Source organism: Pseudopipra pipra, chromosome 5, assembly GCF_036250125.1.
Source record: "Pseudopipra pipra isolate bDixPip1 chromosome 5, bDixPip1.hap1, whole genome shotgun sequence".
In the NCBI taxonomy this organism is placed as follows: Eukaryota; Metazoa; Chordata; class Aves; order Passeriformes; family Pipridae; genus Pseudopipra; species Pseudopipra pipra.
In genome coordinates this window covers 345109-360860 of record NC_087553.1, presented here as the reverse complement: position 1 = coordinate 360860, position 15752 = coordinate 345109, and the positions used below count along the sequence as shown (strand labels likewise).

Sequence of the window (15752 nt, the reverse complement as noted above, 5' to 3'; positions counted from 1 at the left end):
CGCTGGTTTTGCTCCCAGCTCCGTCTTTCTCCCTCATCCTCCAAATGGATAGTTGTCCTTCAAAAGGATATTTTAGGTGTTGCTGATAAGTGAATGATCCATTCTTAACCTCCCACCTATCCTGACTAAAAATCTGTGTTTTACCGAGTGCTAGTGAGTGGGGAACACGAGGGCAAGGTCCATGTGTTCCAGGCCTGGCAGGAGCGCCGTGCTCCGTACGTGGCACAGCGGCGATCCTGGGGGAGCGGGCTGATCCTGGGGGAGCGGGCTGATCCCGGGGGAGCGGGCTGATCCCGGGGGAGCGGGCTGATCCCGGGGGAGCGGGCTGATCCCGGGGGAGCGGGCTGATCCCGGGGGAGCGGGTCCACAGCCCAGGCAGGGGGGCTGCCACGGCATCCTCGCTGTCAGAGATGGCAAGTGGGGCATCTGCCGAAAGTTTTTAAAATTAATTGCAGTTCTGTTGGGTGCACACTGCCAGGTTTGGATCAGGGTAAGAGAGATTTTATTATGGGTAAAGGAGAGGGAGAAGGGAGGAGGTGCAGAAGAGAAAGGGAAAGGGAATGGAGCTGGAGTTAGTACTTTCAGATACACTGTGGGTGCCGTCCCGGGTTCTTGTCTTCCTGGAATGCAGTGAATAGACAGAACTGTAAGGCTGGGTTGTATTTTGTGTGGCGTGTGGGTACAGCACTGTCTTCTCCAAGTACGTGCCAAGTATCCATAAACATTTTGTAGCAGCTAAGGAGAAATAAAAGGAGGAGTGAAAGGAATGCCTTATTATTATCCAGTTTTGTTTTGGAAAGGATAAAAAATCTTTTTTTTAGGATGGGGTGTGTAATTCCCATCCACTCAGCACTTGAGCAGCTCCCCTGTGAGCAGGAGGGGTTCTGTGCTGCGCTGGGCCTTTGCCCACATGTTCCTGTGGCACCGCACGTTCCGGTGGCACCGCGGCCTCGCGGGCCTTGGCTGGCGGCTGTGCCGTGCAGGCGGGGCAGGGCAGGCCTGTGAGCCGGCACCTTCCCTCAGGAACGTGGAAACCGCTCCTGGGAGGCGTCTTCCTCCAAACTGCACGGTCGGCCACAGCTGGGAGCAGGTGCTGGGATCAGCCCTCCCTCCTCCCCCTGTTCTGGCGGTGCTCGGGCAGGTCCAGGATGCACAACAAAGCCCCACTGCCAGACGGTTCTCATTTGGATTTATGGTGCCTGTACCTGTCGGGGGGGGGGATAATTTAGAGATCCGCCGGCGTGTCTTTGTTTCCCAAATCAGACGCAGGGGAGAGCGTGTCTCCGTGGCTCCATGGGTTTGGCACAGCCTGCGTGCCCGAAAGCGCGTCTGATCTTCGCAGAGATGAGTGCTCGTGTGTGCGGGGCCTGCAGCTAGCGAGGCTCAGTGGTACAGCCAGGAGACAGAAAGTTGAAATCCCTGTAGCCAGCACAATAGACATTCCACAGCAGAGCGAGCCCACTACGTGGAGAGTGGATGGGGAGATGTTTTCAAGTGCACGCGTGCTTTTTGTGAGTCCTGAGCTTATCCCACTGTAAACTGTAGTGGCTGTGCAAATCTGGACTTGTTTGTGTGTTTGACCCCGTACCTGACCCACAACAGGCTGAATTCTGTCGGGTTTGAGGGGCTTTGGAGCAATCCTCCTCTACCAGATCCTCACTAAGACAGTCCGTGTGCGCGTTGTGAAATCGCTGATGGATCTGGCCTGGAACTTCTCACTCGGGAGCAAACAAGCTCATCATTTCCTTAGGAATGGTGCAGAGATTTCTCCTCTGCACTCACACGGGATATTTTAAATCTCCAGTACCAGTAGGATTTCATTATATTTGACTTGTGTTCTCCAAAATAGTACATAATTCAGCTCAGGATGCTTTCATTTGTAGATGGATATGTAGGAATAAAATGCCCAGGATCAGGCCCTTTGCAGCCTCTCTTTTAGAAATATATACCATCAAATATAAGATCTCCTCATTTTGAGTTGCCCTTTGTAAAACCTGTCTTTTTTCACAGATTAGTGTGACCATTTCTTTAGTAGTTGTGTACTGTTCGCTCTTGCATACATTGGAAATTTGTTATTCCGTACCTCTGGAAACAAAGGATCTGATCCAAAGGCCTCTGAAGGTGACGGGGGGTTTTCTACTGCCTTCAAATGGGATTGGGATTAAGCCTATGTACATAATAGTTTGCAATGATGGTTTTCAGGGTCTTCCACAAAACTTTTCCAGACTCGTAAAAATTGTCCAGGCAGGATGCCCCAAAATACACATCTAAGCGTGGATCAGGTTTGGTTGTTTTGCTTTAAGAAAAAAGCTGGGGGGGAGGGGAGGAGGCTGCAAAAAGCTTCATCTCAGTGGTGCTCCAAATGTGAGTTCTATGAATAAAAAAGAGGGAATGTTGGGTCAATATTTGGTGTGTAGCTGATGCATTACCTTATGCATTCTTTATTTAAATTAGGGGAGTCTTTTTGGAAGGAGTCTATAGATTTGAGATGGCAGTGTGCTGCCTATTTATTTTTACGCACGTAAGTTTAAATTAACCTCGACCATCATATCCTGTTATCTGCCAAGGAAAACATTTAGCTCCTGTCCAATTTCTCTGGAGTTTCAAAGTGATTTGCTCTTTTCAAACTTGTTAAAGCACAAATAGAAAAGTAAATTGCTTTGCGTACCCGTAGAATATTTTGCAAAGGGGAAGGAAGAGGAGCGAAGGGAAAATGAATTTATTATTATAATAACCAATATACCTTTATCAAATATTAATTAAGTCATCATTTTCTACAGCCTTTGATTGATTGCATTTGAATTGCTGACTGATATTTTGCCACACTTCAAGTCTGAGGGACACTTAGCATGTTGCCCATGTACTCGGATACCTGCACACGGTATGTTTACTGTGGCATTCATTCAGCTCCTGAAGTTCTTTTGTCAATGTAAGCAGACATTTCCAGAAGGAGAAGGCAGCTTTAATTTTAATAATAAAAGAGTTCACGTGGTTTTATAATTACAGACGCAAATATTTTTAGAGTGCCAAATCAGAAAAAAATAGTTTTCTATTTGTTTTCTTTCTTTTTCTCTATTTTTTCCTTGTTTTAGGTAATTTCAAAAATAGGAAAATATGCTGTGAACAGTTGATCTCAGGAGCTATAAAACAAGCAGCAGCACCTTCAGGTCTCCTTATTTTAATGCTGGGGGGCCAGGGGAGGCACTGAGTAGCTCAGGGAAATCCATGAGTGGTGTTGTGCTTCCCAGCCCTGTAGGCCGAGGTGCTCCCCAGTGGAGGGGATTGCTCTGGCACGAGTGGCTTTGGGGGTCTGTGATGGTGGTGGTGTCCCTGCTGGGCCCTGCTCATGGTGTCCCTGCTGGGCCCTGCTCATGGTGTCCCTGCTCATGGTGTTCCTGCTGGACCCTGCCCATGGTGTCCCTGCTCATGGTGTCCCTGCTCATGGTGTCCCTGCTCACAGTGACCCTGCCCATGGTGTCCCTGCTCATGGTGTCCCTGCCCATGGTGTCCCTGCCCATGGTGTCCCTGCCCATGGTGTCCCTGCTCATGGTGTCCCTGCCCATGGTGTCCCTGCCCATGGTGTCCCTGCCCATGGTGACCCTGCCCATGGTGTCCCTGCCCATGGTGTCCCTGCCCATGGTGACCCTGCTCATGGTGACCCTGCCCATGGTGTCCCTGCCCATGGTGTCCCTGCCCATGGTGACCCTGCTCATGGTGTCCCTGCCCATGGTGTCCCTGCCCATGGTGACCCTGCTCATGGTGACCCTGCCCATGGTGACCCTGCTGGGCCCTGCTCACGGTGACCCTGCTCACAGTGACCCTGCTCACGGTGACCCTGCTCACGGTGACCCTGCCCATGGTGTCCGTGCCCATGGTGTCCCTGCCCATGGTGTCCCTGCTCACGGTGACCCTGCTCACGGTGTCCCTGCTCACGGTGACCCTGCTGGGCCCTGCTCATGGTGACCCTGCTCATGGTGACCCTGCTCATGGTGACCCTGCCCATGGTGTCCCTGCCCATGGTGACCCTGCTGGACCCTGCTCATGGTGACCCTGCTCATGGTGACCCTGCTCATGGTGACCCTGCCCATGGTGTCCCTGCCCATGGTGACCCTGCTGGACCCTGCTCATGGTGACCCTGCTCATGGTGACCCTGCTCATGGTGACCCTGCCCATGGTGTCCCTGCCCATGGTGTCCCTGCCCATGGTGTCCCTGCCCATGGTGTCCCTGCCCATGGTGACCCTGCTGGACCCTGCTCATGGTGACCCTGCTCATGGTGACCCTGCTCATGGTGACCCTGCCCATGGTGTCCCTGCCCATGGTGTCCCTGCCCATGGTGTCCCTGCTCACAGTGACCCTGCTCACGGTGACCCTGCTCACGGTGACCCTGCTCATGGTGTCCCTGCTCACGGTGTCCCTGCTCACGGTGTCCCTGCTCATGGTGTCCCTGCTCATGGTGACCCTGCTCACGGTGTCCCTGCTCACAGTGACCCTGCTCACGGTGACCCTGCTCACGGTGACCCTGCTCACAGTGACCCTGCTCACGGTGTCCCTGCTGGGCCCTGCTCACAGTGACTGCTGGGGGGCTGCAGGGGAAAGGTGGGCCAGGAGGGGTTGCTGTGGGTGAGAGGGCACTCACGTAGGAGTGGTGAAGCAGCTGCAGATATTGCCAGTGTCTGGGATGGACAGTTGTTCCAGTTCAGGCCGTTCTGAGTTGGTGAGCACAAGGCTTTGACGTGGACTTTTAAGTGCACTGGCAGTCTTTTCAGAGCTGCTCTTGCCTTTCACTGGAATGCAGTGTGCAGAAGGGTAGGAAGGCTGTTTTGTTGCATCCAAGAGATTTTGATCACTGTGTTTGTTTTGCCACCCATTCACAAAGAGCTCTAGTGTATTTACTTCTACATTTATATATACAGCAAGTATTATTTTCAAAAGATTTTCTTCTTTGATAAATGATTTTTTTTATATTTATTTTCTCTCTGGTTGCAGATTTTTTTTTTTAAGAAAGGATAGTTCTCATGATACTTTTGTTACCTTTGGCAGATGAGATGTATTGTCTTATTTGTCTATAGGAAACAAAACAGTATAGCCAGTCCTGAGTTGGTGGAAAGTCTCCCACAGATATCAGAGAGTTTTGGATTGTGCTCTCAAACCAAAGTAACGGTAATTTAAAGTCCTGATGCTGGAAGCTGAACTCGAATGGCTCCTAAAGTGCATTTAGAGAACACTACATTGTGCCCGACCTTCAGGCTTGGGCAGTGAGCTTCTGTACCTTCTTGCTTTGTCCAGGCTAACCCAAGGAGGGTCAGAGGCCTGGTTTTAAGGGACACAGCATCAGAATTCTTCCTCCTCCAGCGTCCACGTAGGAATTGCAGGGGGCACAGAAGGATTCGATCACATTATGCCAGAATGGATGGAAACTCTGTTGCAGGCCCAAAGGCCTTGCTCATACAAATTTTGCTGCAGGGGTTCATCATAGGGTTTAGTTTTGGTTTTAACGCAGTGTGAAATATAGGGTGCTTTTGATTGCTTAGTTATTATGGGAATAAATAATTAACATTTTAAAATCTATTTTTATTAGTAACGGTTTTCTAAAAACAGTTTTCCTACTCAGTCTGTTGTGGAGATAGTTACTAGTTTTTAATTGAAGGTTATACATTTCTCATTCTATAATTATTATAGAAGGAGGAATTAACATGATCACATGGAAATTTTTTTTCTTAAATGGAGATTTACATTGATGGATTGAAGGTTTAAGGTGCAGATTTACATTTAAATTACATATTACATGACATTTACATTTTAAATTATACTAAAACAATTATTTCTACTGTCTTCTTGGTGCCTTCTGAATGTTCCTATAAAATTATTTCACTTACAGTATAAGCCACTGTACTATATATATATGTTTCACATATGAGATCTGAGTATTTTGTGTATGGGTACACTCCTATTTGGTGTAAATAGAAGTGTAGTTGAATATATAATATTCACATGTAGACATTTAAGATGCTGTTTAGCACTTTACTTAGAGTAGCAATTATTTTCTTCTCTGTAACAGAAATTGCTTTTGGAGGTGGTATTTAACAGGATAAAAATGGTATCCATCAGGTGCTTGTATTTTTTTTCCCCAAAATGCTTTCAGGAATCAAAACTTAACCGTGTTGCTTAAGGGAAGCAGGCAAGGCATAGCACCTGGGAGCAGGGTGGCCCGGAGTCCGAGAAGGAGAGGGCAGGTCTGGGACAGAGACAGCTGGAGGGTGTTTGTAGTGCTGTGAAGAGCAGGCCGTGGCAGGGGGGAGCGAGCCCAGCAGAGCTGAGCTCTGGGAGGATGGAGCTCCAGCTCTGCCTGGGGAGGGTCCTGCATGGCCCTGCTGGGGACGGCCCTGCTGGGGACGGTCCTGCACGGCCCTGCTGGGGACATTCCTGCTGGGGACGGTCCTGCTGGGGACGGTCCTGCTGGGGACGGTCCTGCTGGGGACGGTCCTGCTGGGGACATTCCTGCTGGGGACGGTCCTGCTGGGGACATTGCTGCTGGGGACATTCCTGCTGGGGACGGTCCTGCTGGGGACATTGCTGCTGGGGACGGTCCTGCTGGGGACGGTCCTGCTGGGGACGGTCCTGCTGGGGACGGTCCTGCTGGGGACATTGCTACTGGGGACGGTCCTGCTGGGGACATTGCTGCTGGGGACATTGCTACTGGGGACGGTCCTGCTGGGGACGGTCCTGCTGGGGACATTCCTGCTGGGGACGGTCCTGCTGGGGACGGTCCTGCTGGGGACATTCCTGCTGGGGACGGTCCTGCTGGGGACGGTCCTGCTGGGGACGGTCCTGCTGGGGACATTGCTGCTGGGGACATTGCTACTGGGGACGGTCCTGCTGGGGACGGTCCTGCTGGGGACATTCCTGCTGGGGACGGTCCTGCTGAGGACGGCCCTGCTGGGGACATTGCTGCTGGGGACGGTCCTGCTGGGGACGGTCCTGCTGAGGACGGTCCTGCTGGGGACGGTCCTGCTGGGGACGGTCCTGCTGGGGACGGTCCTGCTGGGGACGGTCCTGCTGGGGACATTGCTGCTGGGGACATTGCTGCTGGGGACATTGCTGCTGGGGACATTGCTGCTGGGGACATTCCTGCTGGGGACATTCCTGCTGGGGACGGCCCTGCTGGGGACGGTCCTGCCACACCGGGGCCGCATCCGGCAGTCGGCTTTACCAACTTCCAAGGAACTTGGGGGATGAGGATAATTCTCTTCCCAAAATAGATTTCTTTACACCGTCAGTTGGATACGGCTGTTTTGCACCCATATAAGGTTCAGGGCTGGACACAGTAGCACTAAAATGCCATTATTGTGGAAATAACTGCTGCAAGCCTTTAACTTCCGATGCCTGCCGAGTGGAATGGGCAGAAGGGCCCACGCACGCCTGCTGGGGGGTTGGACTTCACCTGGAGAAGGGGATGAGGGTGCCTGTATCCAGTCCCTGGGGTTTGTAACTCTTCTTGTCATCGGCCTGTTCCTCCCGAGATACAATTTAACCTAAAATGCTGCAATGAAGAGCAATTAGGGTCAGCAGGAAGTGCTAAAAAGCTCTCCTGAAGATTAATTGGTGAAAAACCAGGCCTACGCCTTTGCTGTGTCTATTAGTTCTAAGGCTGCAAATAGTGGAAGAACAAATAGAAAAGTCTCACAGTTCAATTAATATCAAGAAATCAAGCTTGAAAGTGAAAAATCACTTTGCCAGTGCACTTGCAGACTCTATTCCAGCTCTGTACGAGCATTTCTGCAGAGCACTCAGGACAAGAAGGTTTCTCCAGGTGACCAGTGGCTGTCTGGTGGGTATTGCTCCTAACAGCAATTAATGAAAGTAAAGCCATTCTTCATGGAGTGCAGATGAGCAGTGCAAGGCCCACATGGAGCTTAAGTCCCACTCAAACCACTTCAGACAGCCTCCAGCTTTTTTCTGGCCCTCATGTACCATGAGCCACTGGGAGAAATAATGGGTACAAAGAGTAATTTCTGTTGTGCCATCAGAATCAATGGGGTTAACACTTTTGGGACTGCAGATTATTTTGATTGGAGAGTTTTTCTAGTCATTCTTCTATCCTTTAATGTAATATCCTTTAAGTTGTAAAATGTGCATCTAGACATACTACTGTCCAGAAATTAGGCTTGGTGAAGCATTTGTGCATAGGAGTTGTGGTGCCCTTGTCTGGAAAAGTGAGTGAGAAGTCGGGATTCTTTTACACCCAGCTTTGGGGGTAATAGTAAGAGCCTCTTCAGGTTTCTTCCTCCTTTGGTGCCTCAGCACCTCCCCTTGTAAGTTGGAGGTAACTGTGGTTCTGAATCTCTCCCCCGAGATTCCTTGTGTGAGCAATGGCTGGATGAACAGAGCGTGCAGAGCAGAGAACACCGAGCTGGGAGGGAGCTGTGGGCTGCTCTGCCCTGCAGTGCCTGCAGAGCTGCAGGGCTTCGACACCGCTCTGCACAGGGGCCACCTCACAGTCCAGCTCTGGGCTGCAGCTGCTCTTCTAGTCCTTGCCTGCCTTTGAACAGAGACCTTCACTCTGTAGGAGGCGACTCCTTGTCTCCCAAAATTTGGTAGTATTCTTTCCCTAAGTGGAAAGGTTATGTGCTCTCTCTCTTACCTGCCTTGAGGTTTCCTCCATCACCACCATCTTGTGCATTTTATGCGTTCCTAAGTAATTGGAGGGATTGCAACACACTCAGCATCTGCATGAATATGCCCCAAATCAGAGTCCAAGTCTGATCAGAACAGCTGAAGAGAAAGATACTGTGAAATTGCCTGGTCTGTTGTCCTCCCAATTTAGGATAGTGCTGTGCAAGTAATTAAAATCCAGTATGTTGATAGCATCTTAAGATTTTTTGGAGAAATTAGTTAGATCATTGACTAAAAAAAAAACCAAAACCAACCCCACCCCTTTAGTGAATACTAAACAATGACCATGACAACTAAAACTTACAAATCATAACATTTTATGTGCTCCCTGCAGAATAGAAAGCTGGGCAGGAGCTTTTAAAAATAAAGGCAGAAGCATATTTTAAATCTTTTGTTTGCTGGCTCTTTTTTTTTCTCTGACAATTCCATTCTTTTTACCTTACTGCTTGCCTGAATGTAGTTGAGTTTAGGGTTGGTTTCGTTTGTCCTAGGAGCCAGGCAGTGGGCTCAGGTGAGCAGGTGTCTCAGTCACCTGTGCACAGTGTTCCTTCTGTGGGTGCCCCAGACACACACGTGGTGTGCAGCGTCGGGCTGAGCACGTGGAACCACACTGACATCACCACGTGGGCACTTCAGCAGGCCAGTGTGCTTAAGGAATATTGGAAATGCTGTTTGGCTTTAGTTTTCCTTACCTTTTTAATAAGTGTGCCCGTGACAATCAAATCCTGCAGATGCTTATGCATAGAACTGACTTTTGCACTCACTGGTAGTCACAGACCGTGTTGCTTCCATATCCTTTCCCCCTCCTAGCACTGCATCCCCTCTCCCCACGTCCGCAGCTGCTCGGGGCTGTGTGGGAAACCAGTGCTTCCAGCCAAAAGTGGAAATACAGGACTCCTGCAGACAGTTTTCTGAAATGTTTCCTGGTAATCCTCTGCTCAGTTTGGCAGCTTTTTAGCCTGATTATTAACGGTTCTGACAGTCTTGGGGTGAGTGCTGTGGGGCCTGAGTCAGTTCTGGTGCCTGCATTTCCTTCAGCCTCTCCAGCTGGCTCAGGAGTGCTTTCGGGGATCGGGGTCCTGGAATCCCTCTTCCAGGCCCTGCTGCGTGTGGATGTCCGGGGCACCAACAGGGATGGAAGCTGGCTGGGCAGGCAGTTCCTCTCCCTGTGCAGTATAGGCTGAGGTCAGAGGGGAGAAGTGAATGTGATAAACCTGAGCAGAAAAAGAGAAGGTTCCCCTGCTGCAGCTCAGACTGTGGAGCTGGGCAGGGTTTGTGGCTATCTGCATGAAGTGAGGGCTCCAGTTCTTTCATGCTATTTGCACAAGACTTCCAAACTTCTGTGTCTGATTTTGGGGTTTTCCCCACTTTCTCTTTCCTTACTCTGTAGGTCAGTTCCCATCCAGTCTTTCCCAAATTCCTGGTGGGCAGAGCTGTGGTTGCAGGCGTTGCTTTGCTGTGTAGTCAGAGCCTGCTTTGGGCCGATGGGCAGGTCGGAGGAAGCTGGACTGAGTTCCCCTGTCCCCTCGGGAAGGGGCTGCTCAAGATGAGCAGGGTCCTGGAGCTCCTTGTGCCACAGCCGGACTGACAGGGTCTCGGTGCACTTTTTGGGAAACAGAGGTGTTGATTGCTCCAGGAGATCATTGGCAGAGAGAATGAGAGTTGCAAGTACATGAGAAATCTTCATTAGGAGGAAAATCAATAGTAAAACAATGTTTCAATCTATAGTCTCAGTAAGTCATTTAATTTTTAAATCTTTAAATTTAATTTTTAAATCTAATTCTTCTCAGAGGTGAAAACTTTTCCATTTGTGTTTTATTGAATCACGGTATTTGAGTAGTAAGTCAGTGTTGGGAAGTTTTTTGTTTTGTTTTTGTAGGAAGCCCTTCCAGTAACTCCCTCAAACTCCTCACAGCTTATTTTTTAAAAATGGAAATTTTTACAAGGTACATTTTAATTTTACTTTGCAGTCAGTAAAAGGTTCCTCTTAAACGTGGAATATATTAATTTCAGATTGTGTTTTAACTGGAAGCCAATTTTTATTTTGAGCATATATTTTATGAACAAGTTACTGTTATCACTTGTTCTTACTGTAGATGTACTGCCGCAAATAATACGGTGACTTGTACCTCTGTAGGATTTTTACAAAGACTGACACCATAGGCATTAAACCTCTCCCAAAAGATATGAAAAAAATGAAACGACATTAAAAAATCTTCTCTGAGAAACAGAGACAGAGGAAAAAAATAAAGACAGCTGGGTGAAACATGTTTCCGTTGGTTTGCGAGTTCATATTTTATTTTGTCTAGCAATCAAGATGCATTTTTTCTTTTTAGAAAATAAAAATACATCATTTTGACTTCCAGTTTGAAAAAACAGAAGCCCTACATTTACATACTCCACACAGTTTCATTTTGCACTCCTCTTTCAATTTTTGCGTTCGTATGTCATATTTGAAATTTAAATTTTGATGTTGGAATCCACCGCTTTTGTGATGTTCTGTTTCGAAAGGAGAAGAACAGTGATTTCAGTTCAGCTGGGTCAGGCGGCAGCCGTGACTCCCTGGCTGCTCCTGGAGGGGGAAGGTGGCTCCTGGAGCGGCAGCCTCGCACCCCAGTGGCTGTGTGTGCCTGTGCCAGCCCCGGGGGAGCTGGGCAGGGCAGAGGGCTGTGTGCCCTGCCTGCTGTGGGTGTCAGGGATGGATGGCCCTGCAGTCCCTGTGCCAGCCCCGGGGGAGCTGGGCAGGGCAGAGGGCTGTGTGCCCTGCCTGCCGTGGGTGCCAGGGATGGCCCTGCAGTCCCTGTGCCAGCCCTGCATGGAGCTGGACAGGGCAGAGGGCTGTGTGCCCTGCCTGCTGTGGGGCCCAGGGATGGATGGCCCTGCAGTCCCTGTGCCAGCCCCGGGGGAGCTGGGCAGGGCAGAGGGCTGTGTGCCCTGCCTGCTGTGGGGCCCAGGGATGGATGGCCCTGCAGTCCCTGTGCCAGCCCCGGGGGAGCTGGGCAGGGCAGAGGGCTGTGTGCCCTGCCTGCTGTGGGGCCCAGGGATGGCCCTGGGGTCCTTGTGGCAGCCCTATGTGAGCTGGGCAGCCGGGCAGGCTGTGGCTGTGGCCCGGGCACAGGGCTGTGTGCCCTGCCTGCTGTGGGTGCCAGGGATGGCCCTGGGGTCCCTGTGGCAGCTGGGCAGCCGGGCAGGCTGTGGCTGTGGCCCGGGCACAGGGCTGTGTGCCCTGCCTGCCGGGCTGGCCCGTGCTGTGGGTGCGGGGTCGGCCGTGGGTTCTGCCGCGGGGTTTCCCTCCGTCTCAGGGCACCTTCAGCTAATTTGGCTCGTCTGCAGCCCAGGCTTTTCTAAAGAGCCCAAGCTTTAGATGAAAATGCAGGCAGAAAGGAACTGCAGTAAAAGTAGTTGTACTACTAGTTCATCCTATGATTAATAGCAAGACTTGCTTAGAAGTTAGTCTTTGATTTCCTCTGTTTAATTGTAGCCCTAAGTGAAATGGGTTTTTGATTTATAGAAAATGCAAAATTGGGTACAGAAAGTTTTAAATTACAGTAATAGTAAAAAATTTCCCACAATACTCATCCCATATTGTTTCAATTCAAAAGAGCTAAGGCTTGATTTGTGTGGGAAAGAATCCATAGCAGCCAAGTTCCACATTTGAAACTGGGGAGAGGGGAGGATCAATTACCCTCTTTTGAGGATATAAAACTATGCCTGAACTTCACTATGTAATACTTTTATCATATATTCCCTCTCTGGAAGGTTGCATGATGATTAATTAATTTAGAATAGCTGTTTTCTTGCATGAGTACCATGAAAAAGCAAGCTAGGAAGTTTGTGTTAGAATATACAAGAACGTTGGTTTTAAAAGCAGAAGCTTTAGGAACAACGATGGCTCATGATCATGATGGAAAACTAATCTATTTTTTTATAATTACTTGCATTATGCAGAACAGTTCAGTATACTGTGAGAGTTTTAAAAGTCATAGTGCAATAACTGCAGCAGCTTTAATAATGGCAGTTTAATTCCTAAACTGCTTTTTGGAAGTCCTGCACGGCTGATCTCACTTTTGCTGCATCGTATTTATGTTGACTTTTTCTTTCATTAGACCACAACGTCTGTGGATGTTTACAGCACTAATCCTAAATGTTGACATTCTGGATAGTTAAAATATATTCAGTATCATTGAAGCTATTCTGGGGGAAGTGGCTTTGCTCTAACAGGGTGAGACCAAATGCTGCTTTGTTTACAGGGGTAAATGCTGAAAAACACTAATCTGACCTATGAGGGTTTGCATGTGTGTTCCTGAGAATAGAGTTTGGGCCTTTTGTATTTGCTGGTTTGTGTACCAAAATACAGTTAAAAATTCTTTTGAAAATAATATTGAAAATAATATTGCAGTTGTTATTCTGGTGGCCAACGTGATTTTTTTTAAAATCCTGCTTCAGAGTCTCTTCTAAGATACAGTTTTTATTTGGAACACACTGAATTTACAGTTTTAATATAAAATGCTGCTTCTGTTCTATTTAATTTGGCATGACCAAATGTAAAATCTAACCATAATGCACAGTATTGATCCATTAATAAGCATTTTTAAATTGTACTACACGTCTTGGATAATTTATTGTAGTAGGATTTTAAAGTCAGGTAAGCTCTGCATTTGTGCTATAGCCTGACAGTTTAATCAAGATACAAATTTAGAAACAAATCAGCACTGTCTTTTATATAGTTCCTCTAAATCCATGGTAATTGGTAGCAGACCTCGGTAACAGGGAGGATCGCAGTTCCATGCTACCAGTACCAGTGGGTGTTGCTCCACAGCTGCATCATATAAGAAGAGAAGATGCAAGAGAAATTAAAGGATCCCCACATGCATTTTTCTGTAATGTACCTTTTGCAGAGTCCGAGGCTGATGGAAAATTCCCTTGAATGCAGTGTGTTAGGGGGCTGTAAATAGTGCCATATGTTCTGCACACTTTAACTCCTACCTTCGGAGAGCATGGGGCACTTCTCGAGTCAGCTTTCTTTACTTTGTAGTTTTGAAACATTTAAAAAGCCCTAAAAGCTTGAATTTCAGCAGGTCAGGGAGGGGAGAATGCAAGTGCTGCTGGTGTGTTCCCCAGCTGCCCTGGGCTCCCTGCAGAGGCCTGTTCCGGGGGGCTCAGCCGTGCCAGGATGTCCCGCGCGGCGCTGGCTCGGCACAGGTTGGTCCCCGCACAGCCGGGAGCGGAGCCGAGCTATAGGCTGAGCTTGTGTGCTCTGGCAGCACAGATGGAGTGTGCTGTCATTAGGACTGTTTGTTGCCTGTTGGAACACACAGCATATTTCTACCGTGGCATCAACAGTTTCTAAGAACTGAGGTCAAAATAAACAGGTTGCAGTTGGATACAGGAACAGTCTGGGAAACAACTTAAAATTCCCTGCTTAGGCATTATGGTATTCCTAGATCCGTGGGTCAAAAGGCAGGGCTTTCAGCAAAGGCTCATCCAGATTTCTGCTGGTGAGTGCAGACCCTCATGGAGCTGCAGGGGTACGCGCCATAAGTGTTCTAGAGAGATTGGTGCATGTACGCAGAAATGGCCTTAATTTAAAAAAAGAAGCAAATTTAAGCACAATAATTCCACGATGTTTCTCTTAGTCTTTGTAGTACTTGAGCCAAGTGGAAGCTATGTCCTGGTGCCCATTTGAGAAGGGCATATTTCAGTTAGAACCCAGGCTCTCTGCAGGTGTGGGTGGCACTGAAGGCGACAGGGCTCTGCGCAGGACAGGCCTCTGGCAAACCTTCTGGAAGTGGTTGGAATTGCTACTGCCCCAGCCTCCCCACTCCACCCTGTGCTGGGCACTGGGGCTTCCTCAGCAGAGCCTGTGAGGGGGACGTGTGCCCACACCTGAGCTGCTTCATGTCCCCCCCACAGGTCCAGCTGGAGCCCTTGGAAGCGTCACTCCCTGCGGAGCTGCTGCGGCGTTCCCGAGGCCTGTGCCTGCGGATCCAGCGTGGAGAGCCCCATCTCCAGCGGCCAGGTGGAGCAGACACCCCGGGAAAAGGGACTTCGGTGTGGGACAGAGCTCAAATGTCAGTGCCCCTTCCGCCATGGGTAAGTATTTACCAGATCAGCCCATACACAGCCTCAGATTCCAGGTGATTGCTGGCCCCAGGGAGGTGAGTGGAGTTTTAGCCAGGGATATCAGCGAAAGCAGGGTTTAATTTGTAGTGTTTAAAAAAACAGCAAACTTACTTAACAGAACAAATACTTGGGATGATTTTGGCTTGAGAGAGCTGTAAGTAGATTTGTTTACTGACAGAATCAGCAACAGTCACTTGGAAAGGTTTACTCATATTTACCTGGTCACGGTTGGTTTACAGCCATTGGAACTCTCTCCCACTTGCTGGGCTGCAAACACACAAAGGCATAGCAAGCCGCTAGATGTTAGAGAATATTCTCATGGGTTTACTTAGAAAATGTTCTCATGGGGTTTTGTTGGGGTTTTTTTTGGTGGGAGGATTAAATGTAACTCTGGTTTCAGTTGTTAAAATTAAAAAACAAGGTTATTTTTTCCTTTTCAGAAATGAAACGTTATTGAGCTGTATGGCATGCATAACAGTAAATAGTTAATACAGATATGAGCAGTGAAGTAGGGAAAAGAGGTGCCAAGAGAATTAAGAAAATTTAGAAGACTAATATGGAAAGATGTGTTTAATTCTTTTAAGAGTGAAAAAGACAGCCTTCCCGTATTCTTTGTTGCTTCCAGTTTGCTGCTGTTGCCATTCTCGCTTCCCATGTCGTGAGGAGTTCAGTGGTCTGCATTAGAACCAGAGTAGTAATACTATAATCCCTTCCTTTCCATATGCTCCTTCCACCACAGTGACAGGGAAACAGCTCTCCTAGAAAACTCTTTTTACTGGCTGATCTTACTGTCTCCACCAGGTTTTCTTGGCTCTTGCTGTGCCCCTACACACAGTCTGTGTGTAACCATGTGCCTTTCCATCCTTGGCCCTGGGAGGGCTGGTGCAGCCTCCTTCCCCTGCCCCAGCACCTCTGCCCTGCTCGCAGGCAGCTGCTGAGGCTGCAGCTCCTCGTG

The 15752-nt window shown here is 48.9% G+C and overlaps 1 protein-coding gene across 2 annotated transcripts in view; it reads left to right on the top strand.

Annotated features, from left to right (window-relative positions):
* LOC135413923 (uncharacterized) overlaps positions 1 to 15752 on the top strand; it is a 193153-nt gene that overhangs the window by 83395 nt on the left and 94006 nt on the right. For both annotated transcript variants that reach the window (XR_010430494.1, XM_064654038.1), the window contains exon 4: positions 14588 to 14767. Coding sequence is in view for 1 of the 2 variants with exons in the window: in XM_064654038.1 (XP_064510108.1) it covers positions 14588 to 14767 (180 nt within the window). In the remaining variant the exon portion in view is untranslated. The remainder of the gene's footprint in view (positions 1 to 14587; positions 14768 to 15752) is intronic.